Source organism: Ovis aries, chromosome 22 (assembly GCF_016772045.2).
Source record: "Ovis aries strain OAR_USU_Benz2616 breed Rambouillet chromosome 22, ARS-UI_Ramb_v3.0, whole genome shotgun sequence".
Classification (NCBI taxonomy): Eukaryota; Metazoa; Chordata; class Mammalia; order Artiodactyla; family Bovidae; genus Ovis; species Ovis aries.
In genome coordinates this window covers 49,598,516-49,621,795 of record NC_056075.1, presented here as the reverse complement: position 1 = coordinate 49,621,795, position 23,280 = coordinate 49,598,516, and the positions used below count along the sequence as shown (strand labels likewise).

At 52.4% G+C, this 23,280-nt stretch overlaps 1 protein-coding gene across 1 annotated transcript in view; it reads left to right on the top strand.

Annotated features, from left to right (window-relative positions):
• Positions 1 to 22,202, top strand: part of TCERG1L (transcription elongation regulator 1 like) — a 193,913-nt gene extending 171,711 nt beyond the window's left edge. The window contains exons 10-12 of the mRNA XM_060404836.1: positions 11,267 to 11,356; positions 16,417 to 16,535; positions 21,309 to 22,202. Coding sequence (XP_060260819.1) covers positions 11,267 to 11,356; positions 16,417 to 16,535; positions 21,309 to 21,465 — 366 coding nt within the window. The 3' untranslated portion in view covers positions 21,466 to 22,202. The remainder of the gene's footprint in view (positions 1 to 11,266; positions 11,357 to 16,416; positions 16,536 to 21,308) is intronic.
• Positions 22,203 to 23,280: the final 1,078 nt, after the last annotated feature.

Sequence of the window (23,280 nt, the reverse complement as noted above, 5' to 3'; positions counted from 1 at the left end):
AGCAGGCTTGTGATCTCAGAGTGGCAATGCCCTGTGTCCAGTGTGAAGTCACGAGGACGCTGAGGGACGTGTGAGCTCACACGTGCAGGACCCATCCCCGGTGTGGACGGAGGGCAGGTTGTTTTAAAAAACATGATTTTAAGAGTTATATTTACTAGGCTAAAATGCTGTTTTAAGAGAATCCCTCCCCATACAACTTTCTTCTGTCTTTCAAGACATAGAGGTGATTGCATCACAAAATCCTGTAGGAATGGGATGGCCTTGGAGGGATGGTCTTGTGAGGGATGTATCTGTTTGTGTGTGTGTGTGTGTGCTGTGTGTAGAGGTGTGTGTGTGTGTGTGTGCTGTGCGTGTACACAGGTGTGTGCTATGAGTGTATACACGTGTGTCTGTGTGTCGTGAGTGTATGTGAATGTCTCTCTTGTGTGTTCTGTGAGTGTATATGTGTGTGTATATGTGCTCTGAGTGTATACACGTGTGTGTCTTTGTGCCGTGAGTGTGTGTGTGTCCCGCTGTGTGTTCTGTGAGTGTATATGTATGTTTCTCTGTGTGTGTGTGCTGTGTGTACACGTGTGTGTCTGTGTGCCATGAGTGTATATGCACGCCACTCTGTGTGTTCTGGGAGTGAATATGCGCGTGTGTGTGTGTGTCTGTGCTGTGAGTGTGTACACGTGTGTGTTTGTGTGCCATGAGTGTATGTGTGTGTGTGTCTCTCTGTGTGTTCTGTGAGTGTGTACACGTGTATCTGTGTGCTATGAGTGTATATGCACATCTCTCTGTGTGCTCTGGGAGTGTATATGTATGTGTCTGTGTGTCTGTGCTGTGAGTGTGTACAGGTGTGTGTCTGTGTGCCGTGAGTGTATATGCATGGCACTCTGAGTGTTCTGGGAGTGTATATGTGTGTGTGTCTGTGTGTGTGTGCTGTGTGTACACGTGTGTGTCTGTGTGCCATGAGTATATGTGCGTGTGTGTGTCTCTGTGTTCTGTGAGTGTGTACACGTGTGTGTCTATGTGCTGTGAGTGTATATGCACATCTCTCTGTGTTCTGTGAGTGTATATGTGTGTGTATATGTGCTCTGAGTGTATACACGTGTGTGTCTGTGGGTGTTTGTGTGTGTGTACTGTGAGTGTATACACGTGTGTGTCTGTGTGTGTCTGTGCTGTGAGTGTGTACAGGTGTGTGTCTGTGTGCCGTGAGTGTATATGCATGGCACTCTGAGTGTTCTGGGAGTGTATATGCGTGTGTGTCTGTGTGTGTGTGCTGTGTGTACACGTGTGTGTCTGTGTGCTGTGAGTGTATATGGGCATCTCTCTGTGTGTTCTGAGTGTGTACACACGTGTGTCTCTCTGTGTGTGCTGTGAGTGTATACGCATGTGTATCTGTTTGGTGTGTACTCCCTACCGGTCCCACCACAGACCCCATGTGGCCGATGTGCCGGGCTCCCCTGAGCCTTCCCCTCACTCCCTGCTTGGCCCTCACTGCCCCGTGCTCAGCCTCCCCACATCAACAGCAAAGACGTGACCTCTCCCCCTGGCTAAGGAGAGGGGGCCAGGAACGCGGGCCAGAGTGCCAGGCTCTGGCCGCCCCGGCCCGCTGCTCCCACGCTGGTGAAGTGGGTCCGCCATCAAGTCCCAGGTGCCCCAGGAGCATGGAGCCGGCTGGGTTTAGAAGCCGTCACTGCCACCCGAAGGGGCTGCTTGCTCCGTGGCCATCGGGCCAGCCTCAGGGTCCTGGGGGCTTGTGCCCAGTGTCACTGCCGGTCTGGGCCCTGAGCTGTCTCATTCGCCTGCCCTCCTTGCACTCTTGGCCTGAGGTCTCTTTCCCGGGAGGCCCTCCAAGGCCTGCCTCCCCGGCTCCCTGGCTGACATGTGGAGCCTCACGGCTGCTCTGTGTGCCTTTCTCGTTGCCAAGTCGTTGTGCTGGGTCCTGGAGGCAGGGGACTCTCTGATGCCCCCCTGGGCTCCTCGAGCCTGGCTCCAGGCACTGGCTCCCAGAGGCACCCAGGGACCTCCTGGGATTCCCTTCATGTCCAGACCCTGGTCTTGCTGCATGTGCCCTGGGCCGGCCCAGCGCTGATCAGAGAGTGGGCCCGTGGAGCCTGGATGAGGGCGTGTATCTCCTGGAGCAGCTGTTCTTTCTGTTTCCTTCTCCTCCACTCGTGTGTCCTCGAAGCATTTGCAGGATAAAACATCACTCACGATAAAGCAGGCTTCTCTCCCCACAAAGTCGCCAAGAAGAGGAGTCTTCTCTGCAGACCACGGGGTGGAAGCGCCTGAGTCTTGCCGCCATGCCTCTTCTGATGGCAAGGACAGTGCAGAAATAGTCACAATTCTGAGGTCTGAATGAACCCAGCCAGTCGGCCCCAGTGGAATTAACTGAGAATTCCCAGAGAAGCGGGGCACCGTGAGCATTTGAGAAATATATGCAGCATTCATCTCATCGATGCCTGGATTTCCACCTCTTCGTTTTGGAAACCAACCACATCCAACTTACCTGCACAGCATGATATTAAGCCACTTGGAGGGTGAGGACTGCCGGAGACCCCACCCCGCCCTCCCAAGGACACTGAGTCTACGTGGTCTCTGATGCACCCCAGAGCCCTCAGCGGAGCCATTTTACTAAGGGTGTGTTCAGTGCATTCTTGCCTCATTGAGCTGATTCCATCCAGCCTTGGTCCTTAGATATATTCACATATGAGAATCAGCAAAAACAACATAGAAATGGGAGGTACCAGCCCCAGTACTCTGGGTTTTCCCAGGAGACAGAGACGGGGGTGAAGCTGAGACCCTCATCTTACAAGGATTTCAGAAGAAGCTCACATACCCCTCAGGAATAGAGAAGACCAATCTGAATGTACTGCTGATGTCATAAAGCAATGCCCACATTTATGACTCTTGACTTTATAAAGTATGTCTGTAGATTTTATGAGTTACTCATGCTCAAGAGGCTTTGATGGCTAAGCCCATCAGATTTCTAGCTGCTTAAAAATGAGGCTGAAAAAGGTCACCTTTTTCATAGACTGAGTGATTAATAAGATTTTTTATTGCATTTGTTCAATCCTTCAGCTCAGAGATTCATGTGCTTATAGAAAGAGGGAGCTAGGTGTATGGATTTCCAGTAGTTTAAAAAGGGCATGGTTTGGGGTATGCCATAGGGATTTTGGCTTGGGGAAAGGCCTTCAGTTTTGTGGTTTTGTAATATGTAAGTGGAAGGCTTTGTTTTTATATTCTTTCACCAGTATAAACCACAACAGAGCTCTCTTTAAACTTCAGTCTATAAAGGGCAGGATTAATTGAGTAGCAGCTGATTAATTTAACCCTGTCTATTTAGATAAATGCATTAGAGACATTTTATCGAGGGGCTCTTCCTTCTGCAAAATAGCCCTCGGGAAGTGGCTTTCCCAGAGGCCAGGAAAGAACGGCTGTTCCATAACCTTGACTCTTGATTCAGACACTGCCGGGTCCCTCTGCAGGGGAACCACGGGCAGCTTCGCAGCTGCGGCAGCCCTGGGGAGACTGACTGGCGCAGTCGGCAGCCCTGCAGCCGAGACCCCTGGACTTTGGATCTGAGTCTGTGTTGGAAAAAGGAATTCACAGTCCGCACACCCGCCCTGGCTGAGCCACAGGGCTCTCTCTCTGCACTAAGGAGTTGTTGGTGCAAGGGCAGTCCAGATGAAGGAGAGGCTCTTCCCCTGGTGCCCTCCTGCCATTGCAGCGGCCGTGCCTTCTCCCTTCTGCCAGGTGGGGGGCAGGAGCACCTCCCCTGTGGCTGGCGTCTAGTGCCCCCTTGCCCAGATGCGTAGGTGGTGTTGCCTGAAGCTGTAGTGGCCGCTGGGCCAGGACGCTGGGGGAAGGGCTTGGTCCCCCTTGTGGGCAGGTATACGTCCGTGAGATGGCCCTGGAGGCTAAGCCCCTGAGTCCTGGAGGCTGTCAGGAGCTTCTCCAAGAGATGCATCCTTGCTCCTTAGGAAGTTTATCTGCTTCATGTTCATATGACAACTCTTCAAAGTCTCACCAGACACATGCCACTAATAAAATAAGATTGTGCCATCGAAGGAGTGCATGCTCTTTATAGGAAAGAAGCAAAATTCAAAGGACAGAAATAAAAATCACCTGAAGTCCTAAGACACAGTTGTTGCCATCAACGGATACCTTTCCTTCTAGCCTTTTTTCCTAAAAGCAGATTTTAAGGCAATAGCAAAATCAAACATTCGTATCATATAGTGCAATACATATCATACAGTATAGTTATACAGTATAAGCAGGACTGAGCCGTGGTGAAGCATGGCTGAGCCAATTTTTTATTTTAATTGTCTATTAACTCGGGCTGTGCTGGGCCGCCACTGCTGCCTGCAGGCTTTCTCTAGCTGCGGTGCGAGGCTCCTTATCATGGTGGCCCCTCTCGTTGCAGAACACGGCTCTAGAGTGCCGTGGGCCACAGTAGTTGAGGCACGTGGGCTCAGCAGTTGCAGTGTGAGGGCTCTAGAGCTCAGGCTGAGTAGCTGTGGCCCCGTGGAGCTTCGCTGCTGCTCGGCATGTGGCACCTTCCCTGGCCAGGGATCAAACCCGTGTGCCCTGCGTTGGCAGGCAGATTCTTAACCACTGGACCACCAGGGACGTCCCATTTGTTTTTAAAAGATAGGTAATTTGATAAGGTTGAACCTAATGTATACATTTGTATACTGCTTTCTCCTTTGAAGCAGTTTTAAAATATTATAAACCTTTGGAAACGTTTTTGATGAGGATATAATTGTCAGTTCATTGTCCATTCAAAGGGCCCTCATTTTCATTCATTTAGCCTGCTGCCCAATTTTGCTAGCTTAAACAGTATTCCAATGACCGTACTGATGCATGAATGTTGGTTTATGTGTGTGTGGGATTGCTTCCTGTGTGCCGGCAACATCTGACCTGTATTATCAAATTGTTTTGGAAAAAGTTGTTTTCACACAATGTATTCTCCCAGCAGTGCTTGAAAGTTCCTGAAAATTTGTTTTCTCAGCACGCTCCACCACCACTGAATAGTAAGGAGCATAGATATTTACTACTTATTATTTTTTGAATCTCACGGTTCCTTCCCTTTGATTTGTGTTTTCTCTCGGCTTTTGTGCTGTGGTTCTTCTTTCCTGAATTAACTGCCACAGCTTTTGGTGATTCCGCTCTGCAGATATTACTGTGGTCACCTCTCTATTGGTGATTAGACAGCGGTCTAACAAGATGACCCGAGGGGCCGGGCACGTGGACCACCCACTCTAAGCTTAAGATGGGAGTATAACTAGCCATAGTGTGAAAACTAAGTTAGGTGAGATATTGTGGGATAACAGTGCAAGATTTTATTTACTGGTCAAAATACGCGCACACACACACACACACAATACAGAAAGCAGTAGAACACGCTGAGCACTGGGAGATGGGGAAGAAGTCAGCAAGCCCCAGAGTCTGTGGGGGGCACCCAACCCTCAGTCATTTCGGGATTCACCTGGGGGTCACCTGGCTCATGAGACCTCTCCACGCGCTGACCATTCCCTCTAAATTTAAGGGTGGAACGTCGCCAGGGGCAATACTGCACCAGGGAGGGGTGGGACCAGGAGGAAACCCTCCACTTCCTGCCCCGTGACTGGATGAATCGCAGGCGGGTTCCAGCAGGTTCTACATGGTGGCTCCCTGGAGGGACCTCCTCTCTCTTGCATCGCCCTCAGCCCGTCTCCTTCCCTGCGTCGGTGGCCTGTACGCCTGGAATTCCCTCCCAAACATCAAGACGACCCTGCGCTCCGGGCAGGCTGAGCCCGGAGCGCGGCCTGCTCGCTGCATCCTGAGTTCTGCCCGCCTCAAGCCGCCTTGAATTGTCAGGAACTCCAGAGCCAGAAATAGAAGACACAGCTGTGTGTTCCAGGAAATTGGATAAAGAGGGTAATGGTGTGAGTGCTAATTGCAAGGAACACGCCGTCTGTCATCCGCAGAGCCGCAGGCAGCGAGGAGGACGCAACAGAGGCCCAGAGGAAGGGAGGGCGGGCGGACGGGGCGCGTGTTCACACCCGACCTTCAGGGTCAGGGCTGGGTTGGGGGGCGGGGGGCAGCCCTGCAGGGAGGGGAGGCATGGAGTGCGCAGCTGACGGAGGCGGTGGTGTTGGGACCGGGCTGGGGGCTGGAGGTGGAGAGCCAGGAGGGTACCCCTGCCAGGCAGGCAGGCGGTGGCCCCTGACCCCTGATGGGGGTCAACCCTGTCCCACGATGTGGCAGCAGCAGTCTGAGCTTGGGGGCTGCGCCCCGGCCTGGGTCCACGCAGTTGCTCCTTCCCTGTGCCTGTTCTGAACGACAAGCTCTGGTGTCGGCCCTTGTAGAAATGGCAGGGAGCGCAGTTCAGACACTAAGGATGAGTCGGGCCGGGAGAGAGTCTGCCGGCAGGAGGCTGGGAGGAAGGAAGGGCCTGGCCACCAGCCCAGCCCAGGGGCCACTGCCCGAGGTCTCCTGGTTCCCAAACGATGGTGATACTCCAGGATGGGACTCCAGGGGGAAGTCAAATAAAGATGTGTGTGAGCGCTAGCCAGAGCCCTAACCTGGCGGCGTGGGCCATGCCCACACGCATTTGCACCAGGACGGAGCACCGACCTTCGCCCGTGGCAGGGTGTCACCCAGCGTCAGCACCCTGAGGTGTTCAGATGCTTCTGGGAATGTGTTGCCAACTGTCAGGAGATGACGCGAACCTCACAGGACACAGCCCAGGAGAGGAGACGGAACCACCCCAGACCCAGCCAGGCTGCAGGGAAGGACTGACTTCCACAGGAGAGGGTCTCAAATGGGCTGAAGAATCCCACTATCCAGGACCAAACCACATGTAAAATGCCATAGTATCAAAGGAAGGTCTGTTACGCAGGTGAGGGATGAAGACCAAGGTGGAGAATGAAGGCCACGTTGGAGGCAAGAGGGTGCATTCGTCTCAGGGACCTGCTGCATGGGGACATTCCGACAGCGGTCTCAGGACTCCAACCCTGGGACACCCATCCCAAATGACCCCCTCCCTTGAGGCGGGCTGGCCTGCGAATAGGATGGAGGCGCTCCCCTGTGATGGTGTGGTAGTATGTTACGTAAGATGAGGCCTCACATATAGAGATTCTCCCACTGGTTTTCAGGAAGCTGCCCTGTTGCAGAAGGGGCCACGACAGGGAATGTGGGGACCCCTGGGAGCAGAGAATGGCTCCCCACTGGCCTCCAGCAAGAAAGGGGAGGCCTTGGCCCTGTCCCACAGAATGAGCCTACCAGGACGTGCCTGCAGAGACGCAGGCCTGGGGAGGGTGGTCCTCCATCAGGAGTGAGTCTCACAGTTGAGGCAGCAACAGTCATCAGGGTCCTTTGGGAAGAGTCGGCCTGGTGGACGAGGCCGTGCCCCCTTGCAGGCACTGCCAGGCCCCGTTTTACTTGGCTGTCCAGCCTGCCCGTGGGCTCCAGCCTCGGTCTCGGGCCCGTGCCCGGGCTGCCCCTCCCCCTCACGGCACCCTCCCCCGCACGTCAGAGCACGTGTTGGCACGGCTGTCAGCTTACGTGACGCCGTCTGTCTTCTCGTCACAAGTTAGTCTTTGTGGAAAGGACTCTTCCTGTCTCGTATGTTGTCCAGTTGCTCAGGCGTGTCTGACTAAGTCTTGTCCCACTCTATGCCCCATGGACTGCAGCACGCCAGGCCTCCCTGTCCCTCACTATCTCCCAGAGTTTGCCCAAGTTTGTGTCCTTTGGGTCAGTGATGCTGTCCAACCATCTCATCCACTATTGCCCCCTTCTCCTTCCACCCTCAATCTTTCCCAGCATCAGGGGCTTTTCCAAAGAGTTGACTCTTCACATCAGGTGGCCAAAGTATTGGAGCTTCAGCTTCAGCATCAGTCCTTCCAATGAAATTCAAGGTTGATTTCCTTTAGGATGGACTGGTTTGACCTCCTTGCCTTGTATACAGATTGTAATTCCCTTTGGAGCCAAGGATGATATCTTTTCTTTTTTTTGTTTAGTTTGTTATGCATCTAGAGCTCCTGAAATTCTCATCACAGTGGTGGAGTCAGTTGTGCGACACCAGTTCTTAATAATCACAGGCCTTTCATACAGAGCTGGAAGCTTGAAGGGGTTTCCAGGGCTCCACGTGATGGACTGACCCTATCTGATTGGGCTGAATTGAAGTTGCCCATCCCTTCTCTCCATGTCCACCCTAATGCTCACGTGGTCAAGCGTCAGCTCTGGCTGAGCAGAGGGACCATTCTGCCCTGATGTTCTTCCGGAGTACCCCCCACCCCCTCACCCCGCCATGACATGTCCACACTTCACCGTGTTCTTAATCAGTTGAGAAAGATCCCTGGGTGGAGCTTGGTTCACCCTGCCCATAAAAGAGCTCATGAGTTTTAAAAAGAATTTTGATTTTTATTATTGAATACGGAAACTGTCAATTTAGAAAATCCTTATAATGTTCCAAGCAAGTGAAAGTTGCTCAGCCATGTCTGACTCTTTGCGACCCCATGGACTATACAGTCCATGGACTTCTGCAGACCAGAATACTGGAGTAGATAGCCTTTCCCTTCTCCAAGGGATCTTCCCAACCCAGGGATCGAACTCAGATCTCCTGCATCGCAGGATTCTTTACCAGCTGAGCCACAAGAGAAGCCTGTTCCAAGCAAAGCCCATGTCTATTGAAATAGTATCTCTACCAGCCATACTGTAACCTGCTCAGAAGTAGGAGCGGGTGGGCCTTGTTTGTGAAACCTGCCCACCAGCTTCTCCTCTCCACTGCACTGAGTCTGTCCCCCGCCTGGGCCCCTGGGTGCACATCGCATCCGGCTCTTCCCGTTGCTCTCAGGACAAGCCCCTGGTTCCTGAGGAGGCCAGCGAGTGTCCCCACATCCGCTCAGGCCGTCTCTCCCACTTCTTCCCAGCTCCGCACAGCCTCCTACATCCCCCTGAGACCCCCACATTCCCCCGGTTCCCGGAGCCTGGCCTCGGCACCACGAACAGCCCATGCTGCACCCTCCCAGGCCCCTCCATGGGCCAGGTCCCGGCACCATCCGCCCTGGAGACAGCCCCCCCCCAGGCCGATAGGGGCCCTTCTCTGTGCCCTTGGCTCCTGGGCACATCTCTTTGTGCCCAGAAGGACACTCATGCCCCTGGGAGATCCTGAATTCACTTTCTGTCTTGCCGCCCCCCCCCCTCCGCCAACCTCTCAAGGTCAGTGGCCTTGATTTATTTTCTCTGAACCCATAGCGCACAGCAAGGGGCCCAAGACATAGCCAATATTTAGTTAATGTTTTTAAGTGAATAAATTATTTTTGGATGACTTAAATGTTTTGCTGCCCCATCAGCTGAGAATCTGGAAGTCTCAATCTTCCAGTAGCAATGAGCTGCTCACCTGGATCTCAGGTCCCAACACCTTCTCCGATAAGAGGGACCAGGGCTTCTCAGAGAATGCTGATTCTGGGGCCAATGCAGTAGAGACAGGAGCTGACGCTGGAGCATCTTCAAGGGCCCAGAAAACAGAACAGTGGGGATATGCTCCCAGGACGCAGGAGGCAAACACAACAGCCAACCTGGAGCAATCTGGGCACAAACCAGCAGCCGGGTTAGATTACAAGCCCGAGTATGAGATAAACATCCCTGAGTTTAAACCGACATAAACAGATTGAGCTAGTAAGTAAATGTGGGAGAATGGATATATACCCCATCCAGAAGGAGTCCAAGGAACTTGTACAGATTCTTCCAAATCACAAGATGGGTCAAGCCCCTCAAGTGGCATCATCGACTCAATGGACACGAGTTTGAGCAAACTCTGGGAGACAGGGAAGGCCAGGGAAACCTGGAGTGCTGCAGTCCACGGGGTCACAAAGGGTCAGACACGACTGACCAACTGAGCAACAACAGACCAGGCACACGGAGAGAGACTGCACACGGAGCAGGCACACAGAAACTGCACACAGAGCAGGCACACGGAGGCTGCACACAGAGCAGGCATACGGAGCAGGCACACGGAGGCTGCACACAGAGCAGGCACACAGAGCAGGCACACGGAGACTGCACACAGAGCAGGCACACAGAGCAGGCACACGGAGACTGCACACAGAGCAGGCACACGGAGCAGGCACACGGGGACTGCACACAGAGTAGACACACAGAGGCTGCACACAGAGCAGGCACATGGAGCAGGTGCACGGAGCAGGTGCACAGAGCAGGCGCACGGGGACTGCACACGGAGAGAGACTGCACACAGAGCAGGCACACGGGGACTGCACATAGAGCAGGCACACGGAGCAGGCGCACGGAGACTGCCCTCCCAAGAGGACAACACAACTTAGGGCAAAAGAAGAGGTGCAGAGAAGAGAGGCCTCGGCCAGACGATCGAGCTCAGCACCGGCTGTGATACGTCACATTGACAGTATGGACCTTGATAGGAAGCGCACGTTACTCTGGGGTCTTCCTCCCCAAACCCACAGACCCAGTGGAACTGTGAGAAAAAGTGGGACAAAACTCAGCAGAGGGGCATCTCATGGAACACCTGACTGGCTCCCCTCAGAGCGGCCAAGGTCATCCAGACCAAGGAGAGCGAGAAGCTGTATCGCTCCTAAGAGCCCGGGGAGATGTGAGAGTGTGTGTGGGGTCTGTCCTGGTGGGGCCCCAGGACAGGAAAACATTAGGCAAAGACTAAAGAAACTGAGCCAGGCGCAGACTCCGCTAACAGCCCTGCGGTCCATCCAGCACGCCAGTGTTGCGATGTTAGCGATACAGTGAACCCGGGGTAGGCTGGACGGCAATTTCACAGTATTCTCGAGAGTTTTGTGTAGATCCAAACTACTATAAAATAAGGCAGTTTGGTTAAAAAGTTACCTACCTGAAAAAGGTTTAAATGTTGATTAAAAATCAATTAAAACTGTGCCAAATTCTAATTACAAGACACTGCCCTCTGTTAAGGCCTGTGCCATCCTGAAAACTGTTACAAGTATAATTTCTCCTCTCAAGATATGACATTTGAGAATGTCTCAGACTCACAGAGACAATCAGGGCTTTGGATCAGGGCACTTGGCCCTGGAAGACATCCAGGGAAGACATAGTGTCATGAGTCTAGAAATTAAATTTTCTTATGCTCGAAAAATTGATTTTCTTTAAAGTTTGACAAGTCAAACACTTTTAAACGCCACTGCGTCCCCAAACCCATGGTTCCTTAGGGCTGTTTCTCAGCATCGACCAGTTCATTGTGACTCAGGCTCAGCATTAGACGTTAAAAGCAACTCTATTGAATGTTTTCCTTCAGGTGTCAGCGTTTTCCACCTGGGAGAAAGAATTACACAAAATCGTGTTTGATCCACGCTATCTGCTGCTGAACTCGGAGGAGCGAAAGCAGGTAAGGTGGTGGGAGGCACGCTGACAGGCTCGAGAGACGAGGCTTTAAACTGATGCTCCGTCCAGAGGTTTCTGTGGACGAGCGGGTGCCTGGTGTCTTTGCTGTGTCTGTGGGGAAGCTGTGAGGTGGAGTGCTAGCCCGTGAGCTGTGAAGGGAAAGTGCCCTGGGTGCAGATGGGGGTTACCCTTGTTCCTGCTCTTGGCGAAACGTTTGGTCAGGACCCCCAGAGACAATGCTTGTATTTGAAGGTAAAAACTCAGTGTGGGGGCACGTTAACCATATCCTAGATGACTGGATTAAAAAACTTAAGATCCAGTATAAGAACAGTGACATAGGAGAGGTCCAGGGAACATAGCAGAAGTAACGAGTGGACGTTTCTAGAAAGCAGATCCCCAGAAAGGCAAGAATGGGTTGCAGGTAGCTGGCCTGGAGGTCATTTTAAATGGGTACCTGGCAGAACTCTACCCTGGCGTGTTGACCAGTCCCATCAGGGAGCCAGAACCGCTTCCAGGATTGGACAGACAGATGCAGTGCGGACCGGTGGGGAGGCCTGAGTTCTCACAGCCCCGCTGATGTCTGTGGCTCCCGGACAGCACACACCCAAGAAGGGCCCTGAGAAAAGTTCCAGAAGGATTCCGGCTCTGCTTCCGCGTCTCTGGTTCCATCCCAACCGCGCTTCTCCCCCCGACTTCCGAGTGCAGAGCGGATGCGTGTGCAACGTGGGTGACCGGGAGGCACCCCCGGAAGCAGAAGCCCTTCGAGGGCCCTCTCAGGGGAGGGCCGTCAGAAGCGTCCGTCTGATTTCAGACGGCAGGGTCGGGGAAAGCTGGAGCCGGGAGGACAGAAAGTGCGGCTTTGTTTTCAATTCTGTCCTCAGCCTGTGAAGTTCCCTTAGGGTGCAGACCAGGGGCTTGAGAGAAGGCACTCGGCCAGGGCCTTACTTGGAGTCTGGATGTTTTATATCCATTTTCCCCTCAGCTGAGGAAACCGGGCGACTTTAATCATTGGTAACATCACCCCCTTTTGTTGCAGTCTTAGAAATCAGAAAGCTCACGCTCCAACCATGACCACATGTGGTGAGAAGCTCGTTTAATTTGGTGACAGGGTCACTTTAAGCCATAACTGGTGACACTCAGCACAGCTGCCAGTGGCGTCTCACTGACCTTCGAGGTCAACGCTGTTGCCTTCAGTCCGTGGATGTTTTCAGAGGCCATCAGCCCCTTAAAGGAAGCTGGAGAAGTAAGACTCTCCTCCGCTGATGGGTTCCTGTTTAGGCCCCGTCTCTCAGAAGGCAGGGCGCTCAGGGCCTGTTTGCTTGCTGGACAGACTGGGCTCCCGGGCGGAGTGGGGACTCCTGCCTGCCGTCTTGAGTCGGGAGGGTGGTCATGATATGAGGAGCACCCTCAGGAGCAGCCGGGCTGGACTCCCGCAGCCCCGGTCAGAGAGGCAGGCTCCAACAGAAGGGGCTGGGGTGCCAGGAAGCACCGGGGGCAGACAGACCAGACTAGATGGACGGTCAGCTCACGCCGAGTCCACCCTTTGCGTGGAGCTTGCAGGCATCTTTATGAAATGACCAGGGGGCACATCAGGCCCTCCGACGTTTACAGTGCACACAGGAGGTGCTCATCCCGCAGTGTGGTCCCTGCGCCCCAGGAGGAGGAGGAGGCCAGCTCCCCGAAGCTGACGTCCTTCAGCACCAGACAGCCTCAGAGGGAACCCGGCACCATCAGAGAGACCCACCTCCAGGCAAAGTGGCAATGCTGTCATTTCTCAAAGGTGCAGAGCTGAAGCTGAGCTGATGAAGGAGACAGTATTTGCACCCCATTCAGAAAACACGGTCCTATTTATGAATGGATCTGGAAGGCAAGCGGCAGTCATGGACTCTGGGGGGGACCCACTGTCCCTTAGTGTTCCGTGGGAAAAGCGAAGGCTCACAGTGTGTTCGTTACGTCCATCCCTCTATGGGGGGCTGCAGGGGAGTGGTGAATGAGCCTGAACAGGGAGCAGGGGTCTGGGGAGCGTGTGTCAGACCGGTTTCTATGGCAACAAATGGCAGTCCACCTTATTTCACCCGAAACACACCGTGACAAGATAATGGCCAGTGGTCTGTCTTTTAAAAAGTCATGCCCCACTTTGAATAAGACTGATGTAATTTGTTAAACAGGAGGAAAAAAAAAAAAAAACCAGTTACATTAAATTATAGCAGCATAAATAAAGCACCAGAGCAGAGGCAGCACAGAGCGGAATCTGATTAGAGGGATAAATGGTTCCAGACAGACCGAGAAGCAGGTCTTTCTCACAGCTCTGGCCACTGCCAGCCAGGCTGTCTATCCAGGTTTAAAACTAATAGAGCAAAGCTCTGACTAATGATGGAGCCCCACGCTTTTATTTGGATAATAGCCCTGCATTCACCTTTTATATTAGCTGAAATTATAAGAGAACTGGAGAGCTTACGTTACCATTTGCCTTGAAGGTGAAGTAAGCCCACTGTATTCTTACTTAAATACATATATGCACGCTCTCCGTCTAAGTCCTGTTCGTAAATATTTAATTTCGCTGATGATTCTTCTGGAGTTGAGAAGCATTTTGGATTTGTAGTCCCACAAAGGCTGCCAGGACTGCGGTGGAATCTGAAACCATCAGGAGACCCACTCTGTCTGGAGAGCGATGGGCTCTGTGTCCTCAGGAGGGTCCTTGGGAGGAGCACAGGAGACTCCCTGAACTCTTGGCTCAAATTCCAGGATCTGCAAAGGCCACTGATTGCGTTGGCCCAGAATTGCTATTTATTGGCCTAATAGGATCCAATGTGGGCTTTTACTGATCTTTTTTATTTATGTCCACATACACATTTAAACTTGCCATGAAGTGATGGGACCGGATGCCATGATCTTCGTTTTCTGAATGTTGAGCTTTAAGCCACCTTTTTCACTCTCCACTTTCACTTTCATCAAGAGGCTTTTTATCTCCTCTTCACTTTCTGCCATAAGGGTGGTGTCATCTGCATATGTGAGGTTACTGATATTTCTCCCAGCAATCTGGATTCCAGCTTGTGCTTCATCCAGCCCAGCGTTCCTCATGATGTCCTCTGCATACAAGTTAAATAAGCAGGGTGACCATATGCAGCCTTGACACACTCCTTTCCCCATTTGGAGCCAGTCTGTTACTCCACTTCCAGTTCTAGCTGTCGCTTCTTGGTTTCTCAAGAGGCAGGTCAGGTGGTCATGGATTCCCACCTCTTTCAGAATTTTCCACAGTTTGCTGTGATCCACACAGTCAAACACTTTGGCGTGGTCAATAAAGCAGAAGTAGATGTTTTTCTGGAACTCTCTTGCTTTTTTGATGATCCAGCGGATATTGGCAAATTGACCTCTGATTCCTCTGCCTTTTCTAAATCCAACTTGAACATCTGGAATTTCATGGCAAATAGATGGGGAAACAATGGAAACAGTGAGAAACTTTATTTTGGGGGGCTCCAATGGTGACTACAGCCATGAAATTAAAAGATGCTTACTCCTTGGAAGAAAAGCTATGACCAACCTAGATAGCATATTCAGAAGCAGAGACCTTACTTTACCAACAAAGTCCGTCTAGTCAAGGCTATGGTTTTTTCCCCGGTAGTCTTGTATGGATGTGAGAGTTGGACTAATAAGAAGGCTGAGTGCGGAAGAATTGGTGCTTTTGAACTCTGGTGTCGGAGAAGACTCTTGAGAGTCCCTTGGACTACAAGGAGATCCAGCCAGTCCATTCTAAAGGAAATCAGTCCTGAATATTCATTGGAAGGACTGATGCTGAAGCTGAAACTCCAGTACTTTGTCCACCTGATATGAAGAACTGACTCACTGGAAAAGACCCTGATGCTGGGAAAGATTGAGGGCAGAAGAAGAAGGGGCCGACAGAGGATGAGATGGTTGGATGGCATCACCAACTCAATGGACATGAGTTTGAGCAAGCTCCCGGAGCTGGTGATGGACAGGGAGGCCTGGCGTGCTGCAGTCCATGGCGTCGCGAAGAGTCGGACACGACTGAGCAACTGAACTGAACTGAACAGCACGTCTGAATGACCTCTAGTATATCCTCCTTTCAATGATCTTGAAGCGCTGGGAATGACGCAGCTCCCCACCTCCTTCGGCCCTCGTCTGCAACTGACAACTTTCTGATATTATGACAGGGAGCGGCCTTAATCCAAGCAAGCGGGGCTCACTATAGGCACTGCTGCAAAGAGGGATTCCCTGGTGGTGGTGTGTAATGTCAGCTGCTGGTTCCTGAGGGAAACCTCCCCAAGGTTGTGGGTGGATTTGCCTACCAGATGGTGTCCATGGCCTTTTAGGTGAAGGGGCAGGTTTCCCATTTCCCTAGAAGGGGCAGGCCCATTCCTCATCATGCTGAGGGTGGGGGTGCAGCGCCGAGGGTCAGGGCTCCTCGCTGGCTGTTCCATGATACCCAGGAGAGGCCCACGCCATCTGCAGGGTCCTGGGGAACCACACCCTCCTCCACAAGGGGCTTCTGGGAGCCTTGAGGTGGGGAAGTGAGAGATGCTGGGTTGACTTTCTTTTCACAAGTTCGAAGTCATTTTGGAGACTCAAATACCAGTTGCGTTGCCCTGGGGATTGCCAGAACAAATTGCGTACTCTCGTGCATCATGGTGCTGCTGGCTGCGATGTGAGAGTCAGTGAGAAAACTCACACGGTAAGGGAAGCTCCAGGCATTCCGAAGAGAAATACCGAGGTCCTGACGTTGGGTTTCTAAACTGCCCTCTGCCCCCACTGCCTCTAGAGAGCACCCCTGCCTCATTCCAGGGATTTCTAAGCAAGCTGACTCGGTGTCTGACCGCAGACCACACCTGCAGACGGGGCGCACAGGTCTCTGGGAGAGCAGGTGTGACTGTGGAGACACTCGGTGTCACGGAGAGACCGTGATGGACGCTCTGGCTTGTGGCTCCAGCAGCTGTGAAAAAGACAGGCTTAGCTCAGATTCTCGCTGTTTTCCTGTTGTGTGCAAAGCACAGGATTTCATTTCTGATATGCACTCTTGTAATAGTTTTCTTTTGTGTGTGTCTTAAGATATTTGAACAGTTTGTGAAGACAAGAATAAAAGAAGAATACAAGGAAAAGAAAAGCAAATTGCTGCTAGCCAAAGAAGAATTCAAAAAGCTTCTAGAGGAATCTAAACTGTCACCCAGGTATGGAGACAGAGCTAACATCAGGGAATTTCTGGGGCTGGAAGTTTACCGCATTCTGTAAGAGGATTTTTTAAAGTCAGTGTGGGTTACGTCCGGTGACCTATGCTCTGTTGAGCATGTAATTTTGGAGAAGGAAGCCCTCCTCCCTGCGCTGTTCATGAATGGACCTCCCAGCCCTGCCTCCCTGTCCCCCCAGCAATGGGGTGCTGTCTGCTGCCCAAAGGTACCCTGGCCTTTCTGTCCACCCTACATGGTGGTTTTCAACCTGTCAGCAGCCCTGACTCCAAGGCTCATCAACAGGTCGGCCCTCATTAGATTGGTCTAAGTCCGGATCAAATGATATGAGAGTGAAATTCCAAAGCAACACACAACAGCAAAATCAACCCCACCAGCACCCTGGGGTCCACACACCTGGGAGCTGTCCAGAGTGTAATATGAAGATGCTCCTACACGGGCGAAAGGCAGGCATGAACTTGCCATCAAATTTACCTGAGATAGTCAGGCATTATGCCTGAGAAATAAAACAAGCCGATATGAAAATGATGTCAGAAATAAAAGAATGCATAAACTTAACTCTCCTCAAAATTAACTTTAATTGACTGACATTTAAAAATTAATGTGCATATACTACTTTTAATTATAAAACTATAAACTTATGAGTAAAAAATGATTAATTTTGATGTATTTTTGTTTTCAATTAGGACATTATTTTTAATGGACATTTGTGCATTTTTATGTTTAATAATAATGCTGATAGTGTGCATTTTTAATAACAGTGCTTAAGGAGAAGGCAATGGCAACCCACTCCAGTGTTCTTGCCTGGATAATCCCAGGGATGGGGGAGCCTGGTGGGCTGCCGTCTGTGGGGTCGCACAGAGTTGGCCACGACTGAAGCGACTCAGCAGCAACAGATCATATTTAATTGGGCCTTAACTGACGTTTGCTTTCTGTGTAGATGTGGGCATGTACATTTTGACCAGTAATTGGCTAACTCACTTGGTCAATAATTGAATAATGTGATTTTGTATTGGTTATATAGCCCTCACTTGGTGCCTCAGATGGTAAAGAATCTGCCTGCATTGCAGGAGACCTGGTTCAACTTCCTGGGTTGGGAAGATCCCCTGGAGAAGGAAAGGGCTACCCACTCCAGTATTCTTGCCTGGCGAATTCCATGGACAGAGGAACCTGGTGGGTTACAGTCAATGGGGTCACAAAGAGTCAGACATGACTGAGTGACTAACATTTTCACTTCACTATGGGTCCTCAGAAAACTTCTCCAACTGTTTAGAGGATAGGTTCTTCCTGAATGGGGAGAAAATTTGCATGAATTAGCCCCATCACCAAATGCTAACCTCAAAGAGTAAATGTGGGCCTGCTGCTGCTGCTGCTGAGTCGCTTCAGTCGCGCCCGACTCTGTGCGACCCCATAGACAGCAGCCCACCAGGCTCCCCCATCCCTGGGATTCTCCTGGCAATAACACTGGAGTGGGTTGCCATTTCTTCCTCCAAAGCATGAAAGTGAAAAGTGAAAGTGAAATCGCTCAGTTGTGTCTGACTCTTCGTGACGCCATGGACTGCAGCCCACCAGGCATGATCTGTAAATTTCGGTTTTCTATGGGAACACTGGGTTCAGGCCATGGATGTGCCCTATCACCCTAGTCAGTGACCCTGGGTCGGGGGTTGGTTCTGGAGCTCCCACATCAGTGCAGAGCAGCCTTGCCCATCCTTGGTCCTGGCCCTGGACCTTCACAGCTCATGTGTCTCCATCTGAGGGGATGAGTCGCCCTGCTTCACCGGCCTCTAGCAGGATGGCATGTGGGGCAGACAAGGCAAGACGTGCGGCGCCCGGTGGGTCCTGAAGACTCTCATCCTTACCACTGCGCTGGCCTCCAGGCCAGTTAGCTCATGACCTGTCCATCCACTGCTAAGATGCTAACCAGAAGCCAACGTGTCTCCCCCTCCCGTGAACATATCATGAGTGCAGGGAAGAAACATTCAGGCTATATTTGACAATTAAGAAGATTACACGCACAGAGAAGGAAAACCAGTGCTGTAAATGAATATACTCTCCATTGGAATTAGATCTAATTGCCTGCCACTTTTTAGAAGTGTACACTGGGCATATAATACTTTTGTAATTACAAAGCTGGCTTACGTTTCAAAGGCGGCCAATTCCGGGACGTTTTGAACCTTTTCCAGATCCTCTTCACGTTCTCTTCCTGCCGTTCGCAGGTGTCTTAGTGACAGCGGGCAGGTCTTGCTGCTGCCCTCTGGCCCAGCGCAGGCGTCCCGAGGACCCTTGGTGACACATTCCATCATCCTGGTTCCCATCCTGACCACAGGGATAGTCCAGGGCCTGCTCCCCGCCCTGCTCAGCTCTCAGGGTCTTGGGACAGGGAGAGGAGCCTCGGGGGGACCACCCTGTGGGCTGTGGGACCAACACTCTGGCCAGATCAGCCACCTCCTTCAACTGTGGGCAGCCAAGTCCCTGGGGAAAGGAAGCTGCAGAGCTAGTTACTCAGAGAACTTCCCCAGGCTCACTGGATGGTCCACCAGGGTCAGCAGTAAGGCAGGCTGCCCCCTCAAGACGGCTAACAGCTCACAGAGTTTTGATACGTTTTTCTTTTCGGGGATGCTTCTTTTCAGAGGTGCCCGGAATAAGATCTCTCTGGAAGGGTCTCTGCCCAGCCCCCTGTTGAAAATGCTCAGGCTCCCTCTAGGCACCCCCAAGATGACAAGCACCCTGTGACTCAGCGCCTCACTTTTCTCATGCAGACGGGTGATGGAAGTGCAAATAAGTGTGTGTTAGTCCAGTACAAGGCAATTGTGAAATCATGGAAGGAATGGAGGGCGAGAGGGGGGGAGTGAAAGAAAAAGGGAGAATGCTGGCAACCAGAGAGACGTGCTTTCTGTCCAGGAAGCCTGGGAGCAAGTGGGGCTCTGGAACACGCCCGGAGAACAGGAGTGCTCGAGGAAAGTGTGAGACAGCTTGTTTAGTGACAACACGGTCACAGTTGCTGCAGCTTCGTCATGTCTGACTCTTTGCCACCCCGTGCAATGTAGCCCGTCTCTGCCCACGGGATTTTCCAGGCAAGAGTACTGGAACGGGCTGCCATTTCCTTCTCTAGGGGGTCTTCCTGACCTGCGCCTCCAGTGTCTCCTGCGTCGCAGCAGATTCTTTACCTGCTGAATCACTGAGGAAGCCAACAAGGGTCTACTAATCATTGGTCTTGTCTCCTAACAGCCGTGTCAATATAATCTTGTTATTCATGTATTAAAGGTAAGGAATCTGCCTGCAGTGCAGGAGACCTGGGTTCGATTCCTAGGTTGGGAAGATCGCTTGGTGGAGGGCTGGGCAACCCATTCCAGTATTCTTGCCTAGAGCATCCCCATGGACAGAGGAGCCTGGTGGGCTACAGAGGCCAAGGGGTCGCAAAGAGTCGGACACGACTGATAGGCTAAGCACAGCACATTAAGTTGTAATAATTCAATACAACAATGAAATCTCTGCAACAAAAAATGAAATTGTCCGCAAAGAGGAGCTGGAGCAAGAGGTCCCCCCAGGCACAGGGTGCGTGGGTTTCTCACACATTCTGGGCCCCTCCTGCAGCTCTGGCTACAGCTCTTGCAGGAGCCCCAGGCAGGGGGCAGATGAGCAATGTCCAGGCACCCAGCTACCCAGGGCCCCTGCCCCTGGAGCTGTCACAGCCCTTGGCTTCAAGCTCGCAGCTGGGAGGAGAGGCAGCTCTAGGGACCAGGTCCTGACCGAGGTTCCACTTGTCCCTGCAAGGCTTCATCCACTCCCGCCCTGTGAGCTGCCCTGGCCCCCCAGGCCTGGCCTGGCTGGAATCTCTGAGCTCCTTACAGGTGCCTGCCTGGCCTGGCGATCACGGGTTCAGTGAGTCAGTATTCAGGTGCTAAGCACATGCCACTGGGCTTAGACTGTCAAGAGGCTCCATAGAAACAAAACAGATAACGTGCTTCCACTGGGGCAGGGAGAGGCGAGCTGAGTTGCATGACTGAGGCTCTTCAAGGTGACATCCGTGGTGAGGGCCGTGAGAGAGTGCCTCTCTGTGCATGGGAAGATGCTGGAGTCTGGGTTCCTGGAAGCTGTTCCTTTGATCTGCACCTCGGCTGTCTGGGGCCAGCGTCCTGTGTTTGCACATCCCGAGCTTCTGGGGACTTGCCGTGGGGAGTGGCTGCCAGCTGGCAGGGGTTCCTTCCTTCCTGAGCTCACTGTCCGTGGGGGCTGCAATCGCTGGTGCCTGTGACATCTTTGTTTGCTGATGTGGCAGGAAATGTTCCGCTTCTCACTTCTAGTGAGTAGAGAGCTCTAAAGAATGAGTGGGGAAAGGAGGGAAGGGTGTGCCAGGCGGAGGGAACAGCATATGCGAAGCCCAAGGCAAGCAGGAGCAGGGTGAGAGCGGAGGGAGCAAGAAGGCCTGTGTGGCCGGAGCAGGGGCAGTGGGCGCTGGGCCTTGGAGTGACGAGGCCCTGGAGGGAGGCGAGGCCAGGCTCGTGTCCAGAGGGCAGCCGGGTGCTGCAACAGGCAGCTGTGCGAGTTAACGTGGCTCAGGCTTCGGCCGGGCCTGTGGGACGTGACGCCCAGTACGGGGAGCAGGCAGGTGGTGTTGGAGGCCCAGTGGCCGTTCCCTCTGCCCATCTACCTGCCGAGGGTCCTGCTCCTGGGACCCTGGGCTCAGGAAGGAGGTGCTCAGAGCCCCAGGAGCCTCTCTCCTCCAGGAAGGCCCTCAGGATGCCTTCTGTCTTCCAGGACCACATTTAAAGAGTTTGCTGAGAAGTACGGCCGGGATCAGAGGTTTCGACTCGTCCAAAAGCGGAAGGACCAGGAGCATTTTTTCAACCAGTTCATCCTTATTCTCAAGAAGCGGGACAAGGAAAACAGACTCAGGCTCCGGAAGATGAGATGAGAGTGTGAGGACGCGATCAGGATCAGGCTGAGCGTCCGAGCGTCAGAGCGGAGGTAGAGGAGGCGTGGGGGCGCCCCGCCCGGCTGGGTCGGGAGCCCGCGGGGCCGTGGGCTTCGTTCTCCCAGGATTACTGTTTCATATTGAAGCTCCCTTCGGTACAGCCTTCCGAGCTTGATGCGTTTCTTATTGCCGTGATATGTCGCTCCCTTAAGTGTTTTACTTATACAGATTACTTGTAATATACACAGATTCTAAGTCCGCCGCAGGTTTGTGCCTCAGCGGAAAGAGGCACCAACTCTAACCCTCTCAAGGCGTTTTCGTTAGTCGAGCCAATTACCCAAAACTTTTCTGGAAACCTTTGTCAGTTCCTTCCATCCCTCAGGAGTTCCATGGTGTTGGGACGTCCCGACTCGGGTCCCAGTCTCAGTCTAGTTTCCTGAGTAGTAGCTTACGTTGTTCATCATCGCAGTGACACCTGTGACCGTCGGACACGTGGACCACGCACCACCTGCAGGCCGAAGGCCGGCCGCCCACCCTCTCCCGGGGGGTGTTGGGCTGGAGAAGGGGCTGTGCTGTCTGTGGGAGGTCCTCCTTAAAAAGAATTATTTTGTACAAAATCATCTTATGAATATTTGAGTTATTTTTCTTGTATGCCCAGAGTTTGCATGAGATTTTTCTCACCATCTTTGTATAAAAAAATTTTAAATTTTTTTGAATTAATAAATATTTTAAACCAGTGTATCTTGTGGCTTAGACTTCCAATCTTAAGCAACAAAAACTGTGGCTTCCCTGGTAGCTCAGATGGTAGCTCAGATGCAGTGCAGGACACCCAGGTTCCATCCCTGGGTCGGGAAGATCTCCTGGAGGAGGAAATGGCAACCCACTCCAGTATTCTTGCCTGGAGAATCCCACGGACAGAGGAGCCTGCTGGGCTATAGTCCATGGGGTCACAAAGAGTCAGACAGGACTGAGCGACTAACACTTTTACTTAAAGATACTCTGTTTCAAAAAATTCATAAAAGCATCTGTGATTGCCTGTAAGGGCTGTGAAAGTACTACTCAAAAAGAAGTCTTGCTTTTCAAGCTACCAGTCCCAGGTGGAATCATATTTGATAAAACCTGCTAATTAATCGCATTCTGTGAATTATTGAGCATCTGTTTATTGATTTCAGGTTTATGAAGTATCTATTCAGATAGCCTGTCTTTGTCCCCAGCACAACCCTGGCAACGTCTCCCACGTAACTTCTTTCTCATCAGACAATTCCTGAAAAAGAGCACTTGCTGAATGTATTAGGAGGGAACTGGGAAATGTAGGAGCTCCCGGGGAACCCCAGGGATTTCCAGGAAGCTGGAGCCTTCTCCTGCCATCAGCAGCGAGGATCCATCTGCCAAGCCAGCTGCTTGCTTCTGGCTCTGGGGAGGGGCTGGGGGCAACTGCCTGAGCACCAGCCCCTGAGAGCTGGTCAGCCGGAGCGTCCCCAGCGCTCCATCTCTGGGTGGGTTCGAGCAGAGTGCATCTCAGGAGACATGGCCACAGGGACCGCCCGGCACTCACGGGGGTGGCTGTCCAGCCGCCTCTGTTGGTTTCTCTGGCGTTTGCTCAGCCCGCTGTGCCCTGTCCGGCAGGGTCTGCGTCCCTGTACTCATGAAAGGCACGTTCCAAAGATGCTTCTCTGAGCCTGGGGTGTGGGGTGTGGGGGACGGCTGCTCCCTACTCCTGCTATCTCCACGTTCTTCACACAAACGTCTGCAGCCTGATTGCCCTCTGAAACTGCCGTCTAATCCCGCAGCGCGACACTGGATGTGCCTGGCAAT